Source organism: Leptomonas pyrrhocoris (genome assembly GCF_001293395.1).
Source record: "Leptomonas pyrrhocoris isolate H10 chromosome Unknown, whole genome shotgun sequence".
NCBI lineage: Eukaryota > Euglenozoa > Kinetoplastea > Trypanosomatida > Trypanosomatidae > Leptomonas > Leptomonas pyrrhocoris.
Genome location: NW_015438357.1, coordinates 1,832,524 through 1,849,494, shown reverse-complemented (window position 1 = coordinate 1,849,494; position 16,971 = coordinate 1,832,524). Strand labels below are relative to the sequence as shown.

The 16,971-nt window shown below is 55.1% G+C and overlaps 7 protein-coding genes across 12 annotated transcripts; all 7 read left to right on the top strand.

Annotated features, from left to right (window-relative positions):
* Positions 1-404: 404 nt before the first annotated feature.
* ABB37_00597 (hypothetical protein) lies at positions 405-1,251 on the top strand (the record flags this gene model as incomplete). Of its 2 annotated transcripts, none has more annotated exons than XM_015796859.1 (1): positions 405-1,251. In XM_015796859.1, the coding sequence occupies exon 1, from the start codon at positions 628-630 to the stop codon at positions 1,249-1,251; it is 624 nt and encodes a 207-aa protein (XP_015664867.1). In that variant the 5' UTR covers positions 405-627. The 2 variants fall into 2 exon arrangements, with proteins under 2 accessions (XP_015664867.1, XP_015664866.1); XM_015796858.1 differs by having other exon boundaries at positions 411-1,251.
* Positions 1,252-1,781: 530 nt separating this feature from the next.
* ABB37_00596 (hypothetical protein) lies at positions 1,782-4,196 on the top strand (the record flags this gene model as incomplete). Its single annotated transcript, XM_015796857.1, has 1 exon — positions 1,782-4,196. Exon 1 carries the CDS (start codon positions 2,331-2,333, stop codon positions 4,194-4,196), a length of 1,866 nt encoding a protein of 621 aa, XP_015664865.1. The 5' UTR covers positions 1,782-2,330.
* A 622-nt stretch (positions 4,197-4,818) lies between these two features.
* ABB37_00595 (putative mitochondrial iron-sulfur cluster assembly protein) lies at positions 4,819-5,686 on the top strand (the record flags this gene model as incomplete). Of its 2 annotated transcripts, none has more annotated exons than XM_015796856.1 (1): positions 4,819-5,686. In XM_015796856.1, exon 1 carries the CDS (start codon positions 5,174-5,176, stop codon positions 5,684-5,686), a length of 513 nt encoding a protein of 170 aa, XP_015664864.1. In that variant the 5' UTR covers positions 4,819-5,173. The 2 variants fall into 2 exon arrangements, with proteins under 2 accessions (XP_015664864.1, XP_015664863.1); XM_015796855.1 differs by having other exon boundaries at positions 4,825-5,686.
* Positions 5,687-7,036: 1,350 nt separating this feature from the next.
* ABB37_00594 (putative Peptidyl-prolyl cis-trans isomerase (cyclophilin)) lies at positions 7,037-7,879 on the top strand (the record flags this gene model as incomplete). 3 transcript variants are annotated; one of them, XM_015796854.1, is made up of 1 exon in its annotated part: positions 7,037-7,879. In XM_015796854.1, exon 1 carries the CDS (start codon positions 7,145-7,147, stop codon positions 7,877-7,879), a length of 735 nt encoding a protein of 244 aa, XP_015664862.1. In that variant the 5' UTR covers positions 7,037-7,144. The 3 variants fall into 3 exon arrangements, with proteins under 3 accessions (XP_015664862.1, XP_015664861.1, XP_015664860.1); XM_015796853.1 differs by having other exon boundaries at positions 7,085-7,879; XM_015796852.1 differs by having other exon boundaries at positions 7,124-7,879.
* Positions 7,880-8,246: 367 nt separating this feature from the next.
* ABB37_00593 (hypothetical protein) lies at positions 8,247-9,506 on the top strand (the record flags this gene model as incomplete). The annotated part of the gene is made up of 1 exon (XM_015796851.1): positions 8,247-9,506. The coding sequence occupies exon 1, from the start codon at positions 8,430-8,432 to the stop codon at positions 9,504-9,506; it is 1,077 nt and encodes a 358-aa protein (XP_015664859.1). The 5' UTR covers positions 8,247-8,429.
* A 409-nt stretch (positions 9,507-9,915) lies between these two features.
* ABB37_00592 (putative DNA repair protein RAD2) lies at positions 9,916-12,959 on the top strand (the record flags this gene model as incomplete). Its single annotated transcript, XM_015796850.1, has 1 exon — positions 9,916-12,959. Exon 1 carries the CDS (start codon positions 10,032-10,034, stop codon positions 12,957-12,959), a length of 2,928 nt encoding a protein of 975 aa, XP_015664858.1. The 5' UTR covers positions 9,916-10,031.
* A 694-nt stretch (positions 12,960-13,653) lies between these two features.
* On the top strand, positions 13,654-16,336 carry ABB37_00591 (hypothetical protein; the record flags this gene model as incomplete). 2 transcript variants are annotated; one of them, XM_015796849.1, is made up of 1 exon in its annotated part: positions 13,654-16,336. In XM_015796849.1, exon 1 carries the CDS (start codon positions 14,282-14,284, stop codon positions 16,334-16,336), a length of 2,055 nt encoding a protein of 684 aa, XP_015664857.1. In that variant the 5' UTR covers positions 13,654-14,281. The 2 variants fall into 2 exon arrangements, with proteins under 2 accessions (XP_015664857.1, XP_015664856.1); XM_015796848.1 differs by having other exon boundaries at positions 13,667-16,336.
* Between the last annotated feature and the right edge of the window lie 635 nt (positions 16,337-16,971).

Genomic DNA, 16,971 nt, shown 5'->3' with positions numbered 1-16,971 from the left:
TTCTTTTGCTTGTTTCTACTCCTCCTGGCCATTCATCGTGTGTCTTCTTCCTTTGGAAAATGAATTCTCTACGCTCCATCCTTTTCCTTGGCATCTCTTTCCTGAAGGCTAAAATCTAACTTTTTTCTGTTTTGCCCAACGACTTACGCAGCTGTGGTGCAAACTCATCACCCCTCCGCTTCCCCTCCCCTTCACCCTCTGTGATGATTACGGAGAAAAAGAACATGCTTTTGCTCAACGTTTACTGCGAGCGGGATCGCCGCTTTTCTTCGCATGGCCTGATCGCGCTCGTTGCTTTCGTCAACTGAAATAAGAAAGTAAAGAAAGAAACAACAGATCTGCGATGGTCACCTCCTCCTTTCTCGTCTCCGTGACACCTTCCTTCTTTGTCTTGCTTTTTACAAGCGTCAGGCGTATGCACAGACTTTCTGTCTTTCAACGCTAATCGATATACAAGTACTTTAACGGTCAGCTGCTCCAAAGCAGCAAATACCGCAATTGTTTTGTTTTCCCCAGTGCTTTTTTTTTGTCTTCTCTCTTAAAACACAACGCTTTTGAGCTCGTTAAACGGCAGCAGCCCAGACAATGAACCATCCAAATAGGCGCCTTGACACGTCAGAGGACGCCATGGCGTACCACGTGGCGAGTCTACTGCGACAGCCATCCCATTCAAACACCCGCGACATCGACACCCACTCGCTCCGCAGCATGACGTCGCAAATCGAGCAGTTTCTCTTTATGGCACCGCAGGTGCCCGCCGTGCGAATGGAGCCCGCGTGGACCGCCTCAGGCGACAACGACGAAGGGGAGCGGGGCGCACCAGAGCGGGGCGGACAGCCGGTGGTGGAGTTGAATGTGGTGGCAGGTGTGCTAGAAGCGTGTGATGCTGCTGCGCTGAATGGCGGCATGACAACTCTCACCGGCGTTTTGCTTCCTACGGCGGAGAATCAGCGGGAGTTGCACCGCCGCAAGGTGGAGCAGGCGCAGGCGATGCTGAACTTGATAAGTGCGTTGACGCCTTCGCCCGAGGCGGCGCATTCTAGCTACGGAGCATCCAGGGAAAGCGGGCCCTCCTCTCAGGAAGCTGCGCAGGTGAGTCCAAATTTGTCCACGCGTGTGCTGCGGCACTTCTCCAGCAGTGATAGCGACGACGGCGAGGTGGCCGTGATGGACGCGGATGACTTGAATGACGAAGACACGAGCGATGACGATATGCCTGCTCAGCGGCGACGCATTCAGGAGATGAACTGAGCCGTACGCCGTCTCGGCCTTCTTTCTTTACGTTGGTTTCCTCCTCTCCCCTTCTTGTTCGCTTCAACGTTGCCGCTTTTCTATTCTGTAATTCAGTTGTTCTTGTACAGTACTAAGTTCTTTAGCTGTTTTGAATCGAGTAATCCGGGGTAAAGCGCGAATGGATATCCGCAAAGTGAAATAAAAAGAATGAGAATAGACTGCTGTCGGGGTCACGTATAAGGAACGTTGGAACGCGGAATTTCGGCCAACCCTTCTTTTTTCAAAATTCTGATGCTCTGCTCCCATAAAAGATAGCAGCTTCTTCATTCGACGAAGCAGTACAGCAACTTGTAAAATGTATGACTCTATCTTCATGGAATACTAGACCCCAATGCACGCCTCTGGAGGCAATGTAAACGTCGACAAGAAATCGTTTCGCGATTGTGCGTCTTCTCCCTTTGGTGGTTGACATCTTCTGTGTTCTTTTGTATCACATTCTTTTCATTCGATCTATCCTCCTGTTTCGTGGACGCACCTGCCCGACGGAAGCATGCGCATTACCGGTTCACCACCAGCAGAACAGGGTTTTTTTTTTTAAGCAAAGCCAACTTTATTAGGGTGCTTTTTACGAAGTGCTGTCGTCTCCAGCAACTACTCATTTCTTGTTTATTCGTGAAGCTATTTCTTTTCGTGCTCTCCCCTTCACATCTGCACAAGAGGGAGGCGCGCGCCTATCGACACCTGCTTTTCATCGTCGCGTGGTGACCGCCTTTTTTTTTGTCTGTGTGTGTGTGTGTGTTTGTGGGCTTGCGTGACCGCCTTCTCCGAAGAAGGTATTTTCAGTGTACACCATTTTCACTGCTTCTTGTATTTCTGCGGCGCATCCACATGACTCTTTAAAGAGAAGCGAATCTGGCCTTTATCACAAGCCGTAAACTTCGGTTGTAACCCCTTAGTGTTCTTTTCGACTTAAAAGAAAAAGTGACATGGTGTACTGCGATCCATAAGAGGAACCCAACTAAGAATAACACGCATTTAAAACAAAGCGTTGCTCGTCGTTAAGCGAATAGAAAGAGAAACCGACACACTCAGGCGCCATGTCCGTCCGCTCCCACGTCGACTCGGAGAACGATGTGGTGTTGGAGAATGTCTCCTTCACGTCGCACTTCCCCATGGCGGGCCGCGGTGCGGCGGCCGACTTGGAGTCTATCGCGCACGCCATCGCCAGCACCGGGCACCGCTCCGAGGCCGGCGGCGGCTCGATCGCCCCCAGCAACCCGGAGGCGGAGATGAGCGAGGACATCCCCACCAAGGAGATCATCAAGAAATTCTTCTTTTTGGGCTACCCGGTCAGCCTCTCCTCCCTCGCGACCTTTTCGCTGAACTTGGTGATTATCGCGGTGATTGGGCAGATGGTGAACCTCCAGGCGATGGGCGGCGCGTCCCTCGCCCTCGGTCTGGTGAACGCGACGGGCTTTGCCTTTGGCGCGGGTCTGTGCGGCGCGCTCGAGACGGTCCTCTCCCATAGCTTCGGCCTCTTCCTGCGCGAGGAAGAGAAGCGCAAGAAGGAGGCGGAGGCGACGGCGGCGCGCGATGGGACGGCGGTGCCACCGCTGGTGCCGCACACCATTCACATCTTTGGCATCTACACCCAGCGCATGGTCCTGATTCTGCTGGTGGCCGCCATCCCGCTGGGCTTTATCCTGTGCTTTGCTGATGCTTTTCTCACCGCCGTGGGCATGAGCCCCAGCATTGTGCACTACACGGGAATGTGGTGCCGTTGGGGCGTCTTCGGCATCCCTGCGGCGATGGGCTTCCAACTTCTTCAGCGGTACTACTCCTGCCAGCACCTGACCAAGCCGCTTCCCGTGGCCCTCTTCTGCGCAGCCCTTGCGAATCCGGTCTTGCAGTACATCTTCGTGAAGCTCTTCGGCTTCTCTGGGTCGCCGATTGCGTGGTTGGTGCTCATGACCGGCACGGTGGGGGGCCTGATCGCATACCTGCGCTTCACCGGCATCTACAAGACCACCTGGGGTGGCTGGGATGTCCGCTGCACGCAGGACGTCGGCAGCCTCGTCGCCATCGCCCTCCCCTCGATGGGCATGATGCTGAGCGAATGGGTGGCGCTGGAGGTGAACGGTCTCGTGGGCGGCTACGGCACCCCGGCCGAGCTCGGCGCCTACACCATCACCCTGCAGGTCTTTGGCGTTATGTGGGCCATGGGCTCCGGCGTGATGATCCTAACGAGTGTCTTTGTGGGCAACGCGGTCGGGGAGGGAAAACCCATGCTGGCTCGGCGGGTTGCCTTCACTGCGGTTGGAGTCGTGATCTGCGTCGCCGCCTTCGACGTGGTGCTGTGCCTCCTCTTCGAGCCCTTCATCCCGGCCTTCTTCGTCCCACAGGAGGAGATCGCGGCGGTGACCCCGATTTACCGCCAGCTGATGTATATTGTGATGCCCTACCACTTCTTCGATGTTTTTCAGAGCACTATTATGGGCGTCTTTCGCGGCTGCGAGATGCAGAAGCTCGGCGCGATTATCATCTCCACCGCGTTCTGCATCGTCGGCGTGCCCCTCAGCTTTTTACTCTTCTTCTACTTCAAGATTGGCATCAGGGCACTGTGGATTGGCCCGTTTGTCGGGGTCGCTGTGGTGGGCGCGCCCGTTTACATCTACATCATGTTGCGGTACATTAAGTGGGAGGAGCTGAAGCCGCACTCGGATGCCTCGCCGCAGTTGGCGGACAGTAGTGCGAATGCCGGTGTCGCGGCCCCACCAGCGGCGGCCACGGCGTCGCCCGCCTCCGCCGCTGCGGAGCCGAATCTGGACAGCGCGGCCGGCACTCCGACAGCGGCGCAGGTGGCGGCGGTGCGTAGGTTTGTGGACACGACCACACCGACCACCACCACGAAGAGAATTGTGGCGGCGGTGTCTGTGGACTCAAAACCGGCGAAGGAAGAGTAGGCGTTGTTTTTTTTCTTTTCTAAAGATTTTGATGACTGTTTTCGTACTTTCACCGTTGAAGTGCTCTGGAAAGGACCAGATGGGCGCAGTGTGTTTCACAGCGTTGCTGCGTCGTCTGTAGGCCACTGCTGCACGCTGACCTTAAGTGCTAATAAACCTCCCCCAAAGAGAGAGAGAAAGGAAAAACACCATATGCGGCACAAATCTGCCGCGTGACAACGAGCCGTACGTTACGTACGACATCTGGTTTCCGCTGAAAAGGTCGACGTCCTTGCCGTTGCGCCATCTTACCAGCTCTCTTCCTCTTCAGCAAGGAAGAGGTGCCCAAAATCTACTCCTGCAGAGGAAGACGCAGCAGCACTACAAAGATGTGCTGTGTGGAAGAAGCTGACACGCGCCAAAGACGAGAGGTTGCTCTTTGATTGCCCAGAAAGCAACACACAGAAAAAAGATAGAGTGCGTGTGGCTCGCACCCACCGATGGCGCGTCCGTGCGCTGTACATTCAATCATTTCCCTCCTTCCTTGCCCCTGACACACGTCGTCTCTGTTTTACGTTTCTGCCTGCCTACCCGTGTCTTTTTTTTGTTCGTTCCTAAACTGTTACATGGGCCGTCAACCACAGGATAAGAAGTGTTTTGTTTTACTGAAGCTCTCCTCTGTTCCCACTCGATCTACGCAAACCGCCTTCTGAAAATTTCATCGGCTTGACCTCACACTATTGTGAGCTCTTTTTAGTTGAATCGTTAATAATCTTTTTGCCTCTCACTTGCCAGCGTCCGCAACACTATTCACATTTTTTTTTTTCACCTTTAAATTGTTTTGAGACATAAGACGCTATTTTCTGTTACTTTTCTCTCTTACGTCTTCCTACAAATATTTACTACGAGTACTACTATCTTTTCTTTTTCGCTTTCCTTCTGCCCTACGGGAAGCAACAGCAAAACACTGACCTCAGATCAAAGAAAACAAAAAAAAAATGCGCGCCTTCACTCGCCTTGGCAGCCAGGCGATGGCCTCCGCGGCGCTTGCAGCTGCGACGCAGTGCACCGCAATGCGTACGTTGTACAGCGATAAGGTGCAGGACCACTACAAGAACCCCCGCAACGTCGGCAAGCTCGACAAGGAAGACCCGAACGTCGGCACAGGTCTGCGTGGCGCCCCTGAGTGCGGTGATATGACGCAGATGCAGGTTAAGGTGAACCCGGAGACGATGGTGATCGAAGATGTGAAGTTCAAGGCCTTCGGCTGCGGTAGCGCCATCGCGGCCTCTTCGTACGCCTCGCAGGCTATTCGTGGTAAAACGGTGGCAGACGCGCTGAAGCTGACCAACAAGGAGATCGCTCAGGAGCTGTCGTTGCCGCCAGTGAAGCTGCATTGCTCGATGCTCGCGGAGGAGACGATTCACGCCGCGGTGGAGAACTATCTCTCTAAGAACCCGACGCTGAAGAGCAAGGTGACGAAAATGAAGGAGAAGGTGAACGAACATTAAAAAGATTTCTGCTCCTCTCTAACACCCTTTGCAGCCCTCTTTCTGCGTATTCTCTTTGTGTTGTTTGTTTGCAGTCCAGCAAGGTGTTTGTTTTGATTTGGGTCACCTCCTTTTTCCTTTTGTAAGTTGTTCTGTCGAGCGCAACACTCACCGTTGGTAAAGTTGCTTGCTGTTTAATGCTTGAAAGTGGAAAACAGTGCATCTTTTTTTTCTGCTTCTACTTACGTGCGAACTGGATGGGGTGCTGCGGCTGCTACACATCTCTGTTATCATGTTTTCCGCCCCCCTCCTCCGTTCACCGCCCTTTTGTCACTTCAAGACATGCACCGCCCTCATCGAACGTCTTGTTCGCTAACTTGACGTACACAACCGGCCAAATTCTTCTTTTTTCTCGTGTTGTGTTTTTTTTTCTCACTTATGTTAAAACAGTGTGCACACATCAAGCGGGCCAAGGAACACTGATTATTTTAAAATTGCTAAAGGTTTCTGCTTTTCATCTTCTCGTGCTTGTCAAACGTATCTGCGGCTTTTCCAGGTTCTATATACCACAACCTCACCATATTACTATTGCCGATGGCCTCTCTTTCTTCACCTTTGGCTTAGCTTTTCTTTTCCCCTTCCCGCATTGCTGTATTAAGTTGTGTGCGCAGATGGACGCGGGGGCCGCTGGTTGCTGTGTGCTCTAATATGCTTGACTGTAAAGTTCACCCCTGTTTTTCACACTTTCTTTTCTACTGTTGTCTGGTTGCTTGATTTTCTCTCTCGACCACACCCCCACCTCTCCTGACGCTTATTTCTATCTTTTTACTATGCTTCTCGCCGACTTTTATATAGCAATTGACGAAAACTTTTGCTGGCAATGGAGGGGCGTCTGGGAGGAGGTGGAAGGGAGAAGGTGTGCAGAGGTGCTGAAAAGCGGAGTATTTAACCCAGAAATGTGTGTTTTGCGTTGCGAGTAGCAACTCAACGTGTAACAGGGAGATGGCCCGTACACTTAATAAGGCCACAAAAAATGTAGCCTATTGTAAAGAAGAATCGCGGTGTTAAGAAGAATGGGAAAGCACCAGTGTGCTTTTAACTACGGTGCCTTGGCTGCACGACGAAGAAGCATGCACCTCTGGCTTCTTCTTCTTCGAGCATGCAATCCAGCGGCGTCGAACACAGGAACGATTGGGTTGGAACTGTTGTATTCATGCTTCGCGGTTGTTTGCCACTTCGGAAAAATGTGAAGTTCATGCTTTGTCTGCGGAAACGAAGGAGATCAAGGTGCCCGTTGCTCGCGTAGTTTACCCTCTGAGTGCAATAAGGTAATGCATTTCGTCTTCTCTCCCCTCCGCCTTTCTTCTCCAAGTGCGCGGGCCGTCGATACTCCTCCATGGAACTATATATATGCTAACGGCACCGCAACTTGCACAAAACGCGTGATGAGTTTAAACAGGTTTACAAGGGCCGCTCAAGATGGCCGTGGTTCTGCACACCACTTCAGGAGACCTCCCGGTGCTCCTCCACTATCAGACGTGTCCACTCGCGTGCTTCAACTTCCTCGCTCTCTGTGCCTCAGGCTATTACGACGGCTGCCACTTCTACAGACACTTCCCCCGCATTCTCCTGCAGACGGGCGACCCGACAAACAGCGGAAAAGGTGGCGAGTCCATCTTCGCCCGACTCCCGCCCCCTAGCGCAGCGTCCTCTTCGGACGGAGCCCAAGGAAGTGAGAACACGGTGGTGTCCTCTGTGGAGGCAGCGGGCATAACGACTAGTCGGTACTTTCGCGACGAGGGCTTTGGGGAGACGACGCACACACGGCGCGGGGTGCTGTCCATGGCGCACCGAGGTACCAAGGCGGACACGAACGCCTCGCAATTCTTCATCACGACATCCCCGCAGCCGTCGTTCGATGGCGTGTACACTGCTTTTGGTGTGGTGGACCTGCAGGGCGTGTACGACGCTGCTTCGGCGACCGTGGTAGAGGCGACTCTGACAACGGCGGAGGAGCAGGAGGGGGAGGAGTCCACCACCCATGCGGGCACCAATGAGGGCGATGCGAGGACGGGCGATGCGGTGCTGCACGCATTGGAGGAGGCGGCCGCGGCGGTGGATACGAAAAACTTTGTCAGGAACGCGGCGGGGGTGCGTATTACGGGTGCCACTGTGCTTTACAACCCTTTCGCGGAGGGGAAGGTGAAGCTGTGAACCTAACAGAAGTGTGTGTGTCTGTGCTACTGAACAGAGCAGTGTTGAGGTGATGGCTTGTGCCTCCACGTCGCACGCCCCAACGATTTCCCGACTACGCACCGTACATGTACGACACACCAACGCAACAACCTCAAGCGCTGAGTTTTTCGTGTGTTTACTTCTCACCTCCGTTTTCCAGAGCCCTGGATTGCATTTAAATCGACCATCGCGAGAGAGAAGAAAAAGAAGAGGAACAACTGTGAGCGCCATTGTCTCGTCATCGCGACGGTCGCACCTTTCTCCAACGTCGTTTCTCTGCTGCGTCCCCTCCCCTTTCCCATCGCTGCCTTTCTCGCACGAATGATTGAGAGCGTCACCTAAAAAAGGAAAACTAAAGCAGAGACATTGAAGCTCCATTGAATAAGGCAGCACTACGCTAAAGTGCCGCGCAACACAGAAGCCCTTTTCTGGTCTATTGCGTTTCACATGGATGTGGAAGGGAGAACTTTTTCCTTTTCAGGTCGCCTTGTGTCAAGGAGGAATAAAAAAGAAGTAGCGCACTCTCCCCATGTCTTTCCGTGAAACGACAGCCGAAACCGGCGACGGCTCGAGCACCTCTTCCCTAGCCTTCGCCACCAGTGAAGGTGGCAGTCGCAAGCGTGGTCGCTCGCCACCAGGTAAGCCGTACGTGAGCGATTATCGCCCCTACGGCAGCGGCCTCCTTCAACTGCACCGACGCCGCCCAAACGCAGAGATGCACAAGAAGCAATGGGACCTCTACTACCGCAACAACACCGTCAACGGGTACAAGGACCGGCATTATATCCTGCGCGAATTCCACGAGCTGCGTGCGGCGATCGACGCGGCCGCAGAAACCGCCGTGGGTGCTGACACGACCGTCCCTGAAGGAGGTGCTGACAAGGACGCAGAAGCAGTCGCTTCCGATGGCGCAGCTTCCTTTTCGTGGATGGAGGCTGGGTGTGGTGTGGGCAACGCGATGCTGCCGGTCTTCCAGGAGTACGGTCATCTGCCGCAGTGGCGTGCGCTGCTCGGGTTTGACATTTCGTCCGTGGCGATACGCCTCCTCGAAGAAAAAATAGCGTCGATGCCACCGGCGCTGGCCGCAAAGGTGCATGTCTGCGTGCTCAACCCGAGCGAGTCGGACGTGGCCGACTGTGCGCTTTTCCACCCTGCGCCGGCGTGTTCTTCGTTGTCAGCGGCGACGGCGGCGCCGCGCGCGTTTCCGGAGTTTGTGTCCCTTATTTTTGTTCTCTGCTCGGTCCCGGTGCCGTCGCACGCGGTGGTGCTGCAGCGCCTTGCAAAGTGTATGAAGCGTCCAGGTGGGGTATTGTACTTTCGCGACTACGCCGTGAGCGATCACGCAGAGTCGCGCTTTCAGCAGTCCAATCGACAACTGCGGGGTGAGAGTGGCAACGGTGTTGCAGCGGCGGACGCCAACACCTACGAACGCACCAATGGTACGTTAAGCCACTTCTTCTCCGTTGATGAAGTTCGCCAGCTTTTCACAGGCGCCGGCTTTGAGGTGATAGCGTTAGGCATCATCGAGAGCGACGTCACCAACCGTAAGACGAGCGCATCCTTTGCGCGCAAGTTTGTGCAAGGGCGTTTTCGGCTGCTGGCGTGAGAGGAGGAAGGGCGGGAAGAGGGGACTGATAGATTGGAACCACTAAGTAAATACGCGAATCGGGTTAACTCTTTATACACCGATGAGAAACAGGAAAAGCACCGATGTTAGCTTTTTTGTTGTTGAAAAAAGAATAACTTTGGGCTTTTTGGGAGCCGCTGACCGCCCGATGCGGTCGAGTGTGGAATGCAGTTTTGCACAACGGGCGGAAGGCTACACCGAAGTTTTCCCGCCGTGCGGATGCGTGCATGGCAAATGGTGTTGCTTTCAAAATGCCTCGCCGGAAAGGATGGTATGAAATGCTGTGCGGTGCTGGCTTTTCTACCCTTTAGGCTGGGATCAATTATTCCTTCTCTTGTTCAACCCCGCTTTTCCCTTTTTTTTTCCTCATCGACCAATAATCATTGCAGCGATTTGAAGTACACAAGACGAGGTTTTAGTGCAGGTGAAGGCTCCACTGTGTTAAGCACCTGCAACTGCCCTTATACGCCTAGACACGTTGCGGAGCATTCACGAACAACATACATGGGAGTCCATGGGCTTTGGCGGCTGCTGGATTCCTTCGGTACGGTGGTGCAGCCGGACGATCTCAAGGGGAAGCGCGTCGCCATTGACGCCAGTATTTGGATTGCCCAGTTTCGCGCCCGCATCGCTCCCGGCGAGGATGTCGAGCACAAAATACTCGAAGGTTTTCTGGCGCGTATTCTCAAGCTGCTGTTTTACGGCATGAAACCTGTCTTCGTCTTTGATGGCCGGGCCTCCTCCATCAAAGGCGCAGAGCACTATCGACGAATGCGGCTACGCGCCCTAAACGCACAGGCGCTGCTGAAGCGCCGCGCTAAACAAATTTTGATGGCGCAGGTGGCGGCGGGCGCGCTTGACTTGGAGGAGCTGAAGAAGGGAGTATCGACTGATGCCGAAAACGAAACGAGCTTCTCTGCTGCAGACGCGAAAAACAGCGCCGTTGTACCCGCAAGCGCGACTGACAAGATGCCGGAGGGAGTCGCCACCTCAGGCGCTGTGGCCACAGAAGTAGCGAATTCTTCTCGTACTGTTGGCGAGGCCAAGGGAGCAACGGAGGACATCGCAGCCTCACTTCTGCCTCGTCCCGGAAAGCGACGCCGTTGTGGTCCGCGCCGTTCATCCCACCATCCTCGTCATCATCATCACTGCCGCCGTCGTCGTCTCGCACCGGACGCGGTGTCTAGTCGAAGCACGCTCCATTTTTTGCAAGATGTTGAAGGGATACTGGAAGAGCGGACAAGACACGAGGCACGCGTCTTGCACAATGCCTTGCATAACACTAGCACCTCGCTCTTTATGGGCCCCCGACGCGCGGTGGAGGACGTCAGGGAGAGCGGTGTGAATCCGCAAGAGAGCGGTCGAGCGTCGCCTTCTGCACCCGTTCAGCCCTCTCCTCTTCACCCGTGTGTTGTTGTCGTAGATGACTCGGCGCCGCAGCTACTTGAGCGAGAAGATGTGATCAGCGTGACGGATAGCGATGCGAGCTACGACGACGTTGATGAAGAAGACGTAGACGACGGTAGCGACACGCCCTCGGACTGCTGCGCGGTGTCGTCCTCCTCGGGCGGTGTTAGCGTGACAGAGGGCGGCATCGTGGTGCAGGTGGAGAAGCGAAATGCGTCGTCCCGCTCGCCGTCAAGCGCGAGCAGCGCGGCTGTCCTGCACAGCGGTGACCTCGCCCACTTCCTCACCACACTCTCACAGCGAACGCCGCCTCTCCACGCATCACCAGAGCGCGAGCGCCAAAGAATGGCGGAAAACGGAGCTGGAGGGTCAGCGATGAGAGAGGGAACGGCTGCCGAGGTGCCTAAATCGAGTGCAATCTGGATTGGCAGCAGCGATGCCGATGACGATGTCAACGAGGATGCGACACATGAGGCTCACGGAGAGTTAGAAATGAGTGAAGACACGGAAGAGAAAGACGAGGAACAGAGCGACAGTGGCACGTGGGAGGAAGACGATGATGGGGAGGCGAAGGAGAGCGATATGGACAGCGCTGCGGGTGCCGCCGACTTGGCGTGGCAGCCTTTCACTCAGCGCCTAGACCCAGCACTTTTCTTGCAGCACCTTACCACGTTGAGGGGTATTTCGCAGCCCTCCGCTGTCACACCCCCGCGCATCGATGCGGCCGACAAGACCCACGAAGGCAGCGATGACGATGACAACGACGGCTTCACTCCGGTGAAGCTTGGGCGCACGCATCACACGAGGCCACCGCCGCCGCTGCTGCGGCAGCAGCAGCAGCAGCAGCAGCCCACCATGGTGGTAGTGGTGAACAGCAGCGATGGCGACGAAGAGAGCAACTCGACAGTGCATGGATTCAATCCTCCCCTTAACGGTGGGTCTGCCACGGGCTCTTCTTCGGTTCTTGGGAAAGGAGGCGATACAGCAAGAGCATGTGGTGGCGGTGATGGCCGGTCTAGTCCTCCGCCGCCTGCTTCCCGAACGCCGACCAGCAAGAGCAACCTTGCTTCCATTGCAGACGCCGAGCCGACGACTGCACCTCGCCTCAACTCCACGCGCAGCAGCGTTGCCATTGTCCCTTTCGAGCTCCTCCACGTCGTCGAGCTGCTCGACTGCTGCGGTGTGCCCTACGTTCTGAGCCCCGCCGAGGCCGACGCGCAGTGCGCCTTTCTCGCGCGAAACGGACTGGTCGACGCCGTCTTCACGGAGGACAGCGATGTGCTCGTGCACGGCGCCACCACCGTCTTGCGCGGTTTTTTTTCCCAGTCAAAGAACGTGGTAGCCTACAAGCAGGCGGAGCTGGCGGCGTGCGGCGTTACCAAGACGATTCTCGTTGCATTGGCCTCCCTGCTGGGCTGCGATTATACGGACGGCGTGGCGGGCATCGGCCTGGTGGGCGCGTTGGAGGCGCTGGTGGTGTCGTGGACCGCGGCGGAGAATCATAAGGACAACTACGACTCCCCGCTGGCAGTGCTGCACGTGTTGCGTCGATGGCGCAAGTTGGTGCAGCACCCTCCGCAGTCCTGGCGCGACGTAGACGACGAGATGACCGTGGCGCAGTTCGCGCTGTTTCATTCTGCCATTGCGCAGTGGCAACTGCTGGAGAGGAAGCCGAGCTTTCCCGAGACGCAAGCCGTGGAGGCCTTCTACACCGCCGAGGTGGACACCGACTTGACGTCCTTCATGTGGCTGCCGCCTGACTGGCAGCAGATCCGCGTCTTTGCAGGCGCATTAGGCGCGCTCAGCTCGACGTGGCTCGTGCAGCGGTATGAGCTGGCGCGGAAGGAGTGGCTCAAACGTGAGGCGGAGGCGGAGAAGTCAGTCGCTGCGTCCGACAACGCACAGCGCCGGCTGACCGACTACGGGGCACAGGAACATGTGCGAGCGGGGTGGGCCTTTCAGAAGCAGCCGCGCCGACACGCGGCAATACTGTCGCAACTTCGCGCTGTCCAGCTGATGCGGTGAGAGGGATTCGCAGTCATCGTTGCGACGCTCTCTGCGAGAGCCACCACGCTTGTGTTTTCTTTTTATACGAGAGCGATTTACCATGTTATTATTTAGTCATACAACCTTTCAATGCTTCCGCATTATCGTAAGTTTCTTTATTAAACACGGTTCCGTTACTTTCTGCTTGCGCTAACGCTCCCCACGCGATGCCTTGAAGGGTTTTATTATTATTGTTCTGCTTCAGCGATAGGTTGGCAAGTTCGGAAACTGCCAGGACAACTGTACCTCAAGCGTAGTGTGTCAGGCGCCGCGCGCTTCCCTTCATTTGTCACCTTCATCTGCACGCCATACGTGCATACACCGAGGAAAATCACGTGTATGGAAAAGGTCATTGAGCGCCGAGCTTAACGTGGCGTTAAAACGATTATTAACCGAACGCAATCGAGGATCTACCTTTGCCCCCAGAAGGCCACGTGTCGGTGCCCCCCCCCCCCCCCGCCTCACTTACCGAAAACCTCCGAGACCTTTTTTGTGTTACATCTTACTACCTTTTCATCTTTTTTTCTCTGAGACCTTTGAACGCGCAGAATGCGGCGTTGGGTGACGACCACCGATCTGCCGATCCATTTCCTGCTGACATTATCACCTCCCTCTTCGCCTCCTTTCTCTTTCTCTTTCTCTCTCAACTCTCCCTCCTTGTCACCGCATTCGAGATCACAATGGCAGAGGTTTGATTTGTTCAGTATTCCAATCGGTTTTATTTTCCTCCCTCGTCTCCACGAATTTTGTGCGAGAATACGAAGAAAGAGGAAGAGTATAATCGAATACGTTTTAAAGCAGAGCTCATTGTATCCATCCAGTAAAGCGTCACGTTACCCCTCTCTATATATTTTTTCTCTTCTACCGAGAATATTCGCAACTGCCGCACCGGATAAAAAAGAAAACTATCCCACTAATTTTCTGGAGTGTGGTTTCTTGATTTTCTCACCAAATATCCCGAGTACCACTTGTTTAAACATTTCTTAATTTTCTGCTAGCGATTTAAACAACACACACACACACTCGCACACGCACACTTTCCAACGTAATCTTGTTCATCAGAGCTGTTTTCCAGCAGATTGGATTCCCTCCTCTCTCTCTACAAATACATGTTTTTTGTAGGTTACCTTCGAGATCTTGGAATCAACCGAGCAGACAGTCTCTACCCCTCCTCCTGCGATTCTCCTTTATCCGTTTAACAACACACACGCATGACCGCGTTCCCTTACCACTCCTTTCTTCGCCAGTGTTATTGATTGTTATTATTGTTACTGTTTTGTGTAGCGTACAAATTCACAGAGATGGCGACGCCTGAAGCTTCCGCGCCGCCGCCGCCGCCCGTGACCGTGAGCGGCTTCGACAGTAGCGCGTCCACTGCGAAGCTCGTTTCGGTGGTGGTGGTGCGCAGCCTCCCGCTTGGGTTAGCAGCGGTGGCGCAAATGTCCATCAACGTTGTGTTGGTAGCCATGACGGGGCGGATGGTCGGCGAGGCAGCCCTCGGAGCCACGACGCTGGCCTGTGGCCTTCTCAACGCCACCGCCTTCTCCTTCGCTGCTGGATTCTCCGGTGCACTGGAGACGGTGCTCTCGCACTCGTACGGACGTGACCCGAACAGCAAACTCTTTGGCGTCTACGCGCAGCGCATGTCGCTCATGCTGCTCGTGGTCTCCGCCTTCGTCGGGCCCATTTTGGCCTTCTCCGATTCTTTTTTAATTGCAATTGGGCAGAACGTCCACGTGGCGCATCACACCGGTCAGTTCTGCCGCGTGGCGCTGTTTGGTGTGTACTCCGTGATGCTACTGGAGATGATGCGACGCTACTTCGCGTGCCAGCACCTGAACACGCAGCTCTCCGTCAACTTGATTGTCGGTGCTGTCTCATTCCCCTTTGTGCTGTGGGTGTGCTTGAAGCTGTTCGGTTTTCATGGGGCGGCAATTGGATGGGTCATTCTCATGGCGTGCATGCCCAGCTCGCTCTTCATTTACCTCTACGCCACGGGCAAGTACAAAAAGACCTGGGGAGGCTGGGATCCGGCGGCGCTGGCAAATTGGCGTCCACTTCTCCGCCTTGCGTTTCCCTCGATGGCGATGATGATGAGCGAGTGGATGTCGCTGGAAATCAATCTCATCATGGCTGGCTTCGCCTCTACCAACGACCTGGCTGCCTTCAGCATTGTCTATCAATGCTCCGGTGTCGTGTGGAGTCTCACCTCGGGGGTGTTCATCGAGTCTGCCGTGCTGATTGGAAACGCACTCGGCCAAGGCAAGCCGCAGTTTGCGAAGCGGTGCGCCTTTATTTGCCTCGGCTCTTCCATGGGATTCGCCTTGGTGAACATCGCTGTCCTGCTGCTGTTTCATCAGTATATTCCTCGGCTTTTCACCGACAGCGAGGAGGTGTACGACACGTACCACCAACTGCTCCCGTTCTTTGTCGTGTACCACTTCTTTGATTGCATTCAGAGTTGCATGATGGGCGTGCTGCGCGGCTGCGGGCTGCAGACCCTCGGTGCCGCATCCATCGCCCTTGTGTACTCTATCGTCGGCGTCCCCGTCGGTGCGATTGTGTTCTTCTGCACGAACGTCGGCATCCGCGCGCTTTGGATGGGCCCCGCCTTTGGCGTCACCGTGGTCGGCTTTCCCTTGTATGTCTTTCTCTTCAAGTTCTACATTCCATGGGAGAAGCTGGAGAACCGCGAGAACGAAATCCCCAGCTTGAACACCTCGATGGACGAGCGATCGATTCAGGCGTACACGGCAACGCACCCGCCCTCGGTGCTCCCGTCGGATGAGGAGGAGCCGCTGTCGAGCCCCCGCGAGGACGCGGGGGGCGGCGGTGCAGGGCAAAGCCGCCACGCCTCCCTCCACCAGGACTCCTTCGCGGAGGGCGGCCGACTGACGCCGACTTCGGCGCCCCTCGCCGGGGCCCCCACCCTGGACAACGCATCCTTCACCTCCCTCAACAACTTCTACATCCCGTCGCGTAGCATCTTGTCGGTGCCGCCCTTCCTTGCGAGCAGCCTCAGCCCGTCCGAGCCGCATCCCCTGCCGGTGCTTGCGAACGGGTCCATCTCAGGCCCCATCATGCCGTCCCTGGCCGATACATCCGCGACGGCAGCGACGCCAAATCAAACCAGCCAGGAGCACGTTAGGGCAAACAGCCGTAGCAGCAGCAGGCGTAATCCCTCAGCGCCGCCGAGCTCTGCGAGCAGCAGTGGCGGCGTCGCTGTCGCCTCGATGCCGTCAGGGCGGTCGCGCTCGTCCTCCGGGATGAGTGGCCCACAACGGTTAGGGGACGGCCTGCACACGAACTTGCCGTCATCGTCGAGCAGCGAGCACCGCGGAGGATTAAGCACGTGATATATGGTGGACGAAACAAGAAATAATAAACGAGTCACTGAGGCGAAATGAGTCTCTGGCGCATCCCTGTTGTATCATCCTCGCTGTGTGTGGGTTTATGTCGGACGTCAACCGTGCTGTATGTCGTTTCTCGGTGAGTCAGGCGTCTTTTCCTATTATTATTATTATTGTTGTTCGTGACGTGCGGCAGCCTTCCTTCTTTATATATATATATATTGTGGCTAGTGGACTGCTGAAGAAAGGAATGAAGCGAAGTGCCGCTTGACGTTGTGAGGTGCTGCATTCTGCGTGCAAGCTACCTCACCTTCCTGCATGGCGACGTGTTTCAGTGCCTCATTGCTAGCTGTTGCCAGAGGGCACGAGTAACCCCTTTGATTCACCGTTTTGGCAGGTAATTCTTTTTTCTTATTTTCATTTTACCGCTTTTAAAAATATCTTCCAAAAGAAAAACGATAATAGTTGAAATCTCCATCGAATGACAGTTGTCTTTTGCGTTGAAAGGACGTGCTGCTGATGACGTAACGAGGTGCTCTCTTATCCCTTTCTTTTTCTTCTCTTTTGCTTTTGATGACGTTTTGGATTGTTCGTGTGGTGAGCGTTTACCGTGCTGTGCCTTGCTGCGAAGGCACGTACGT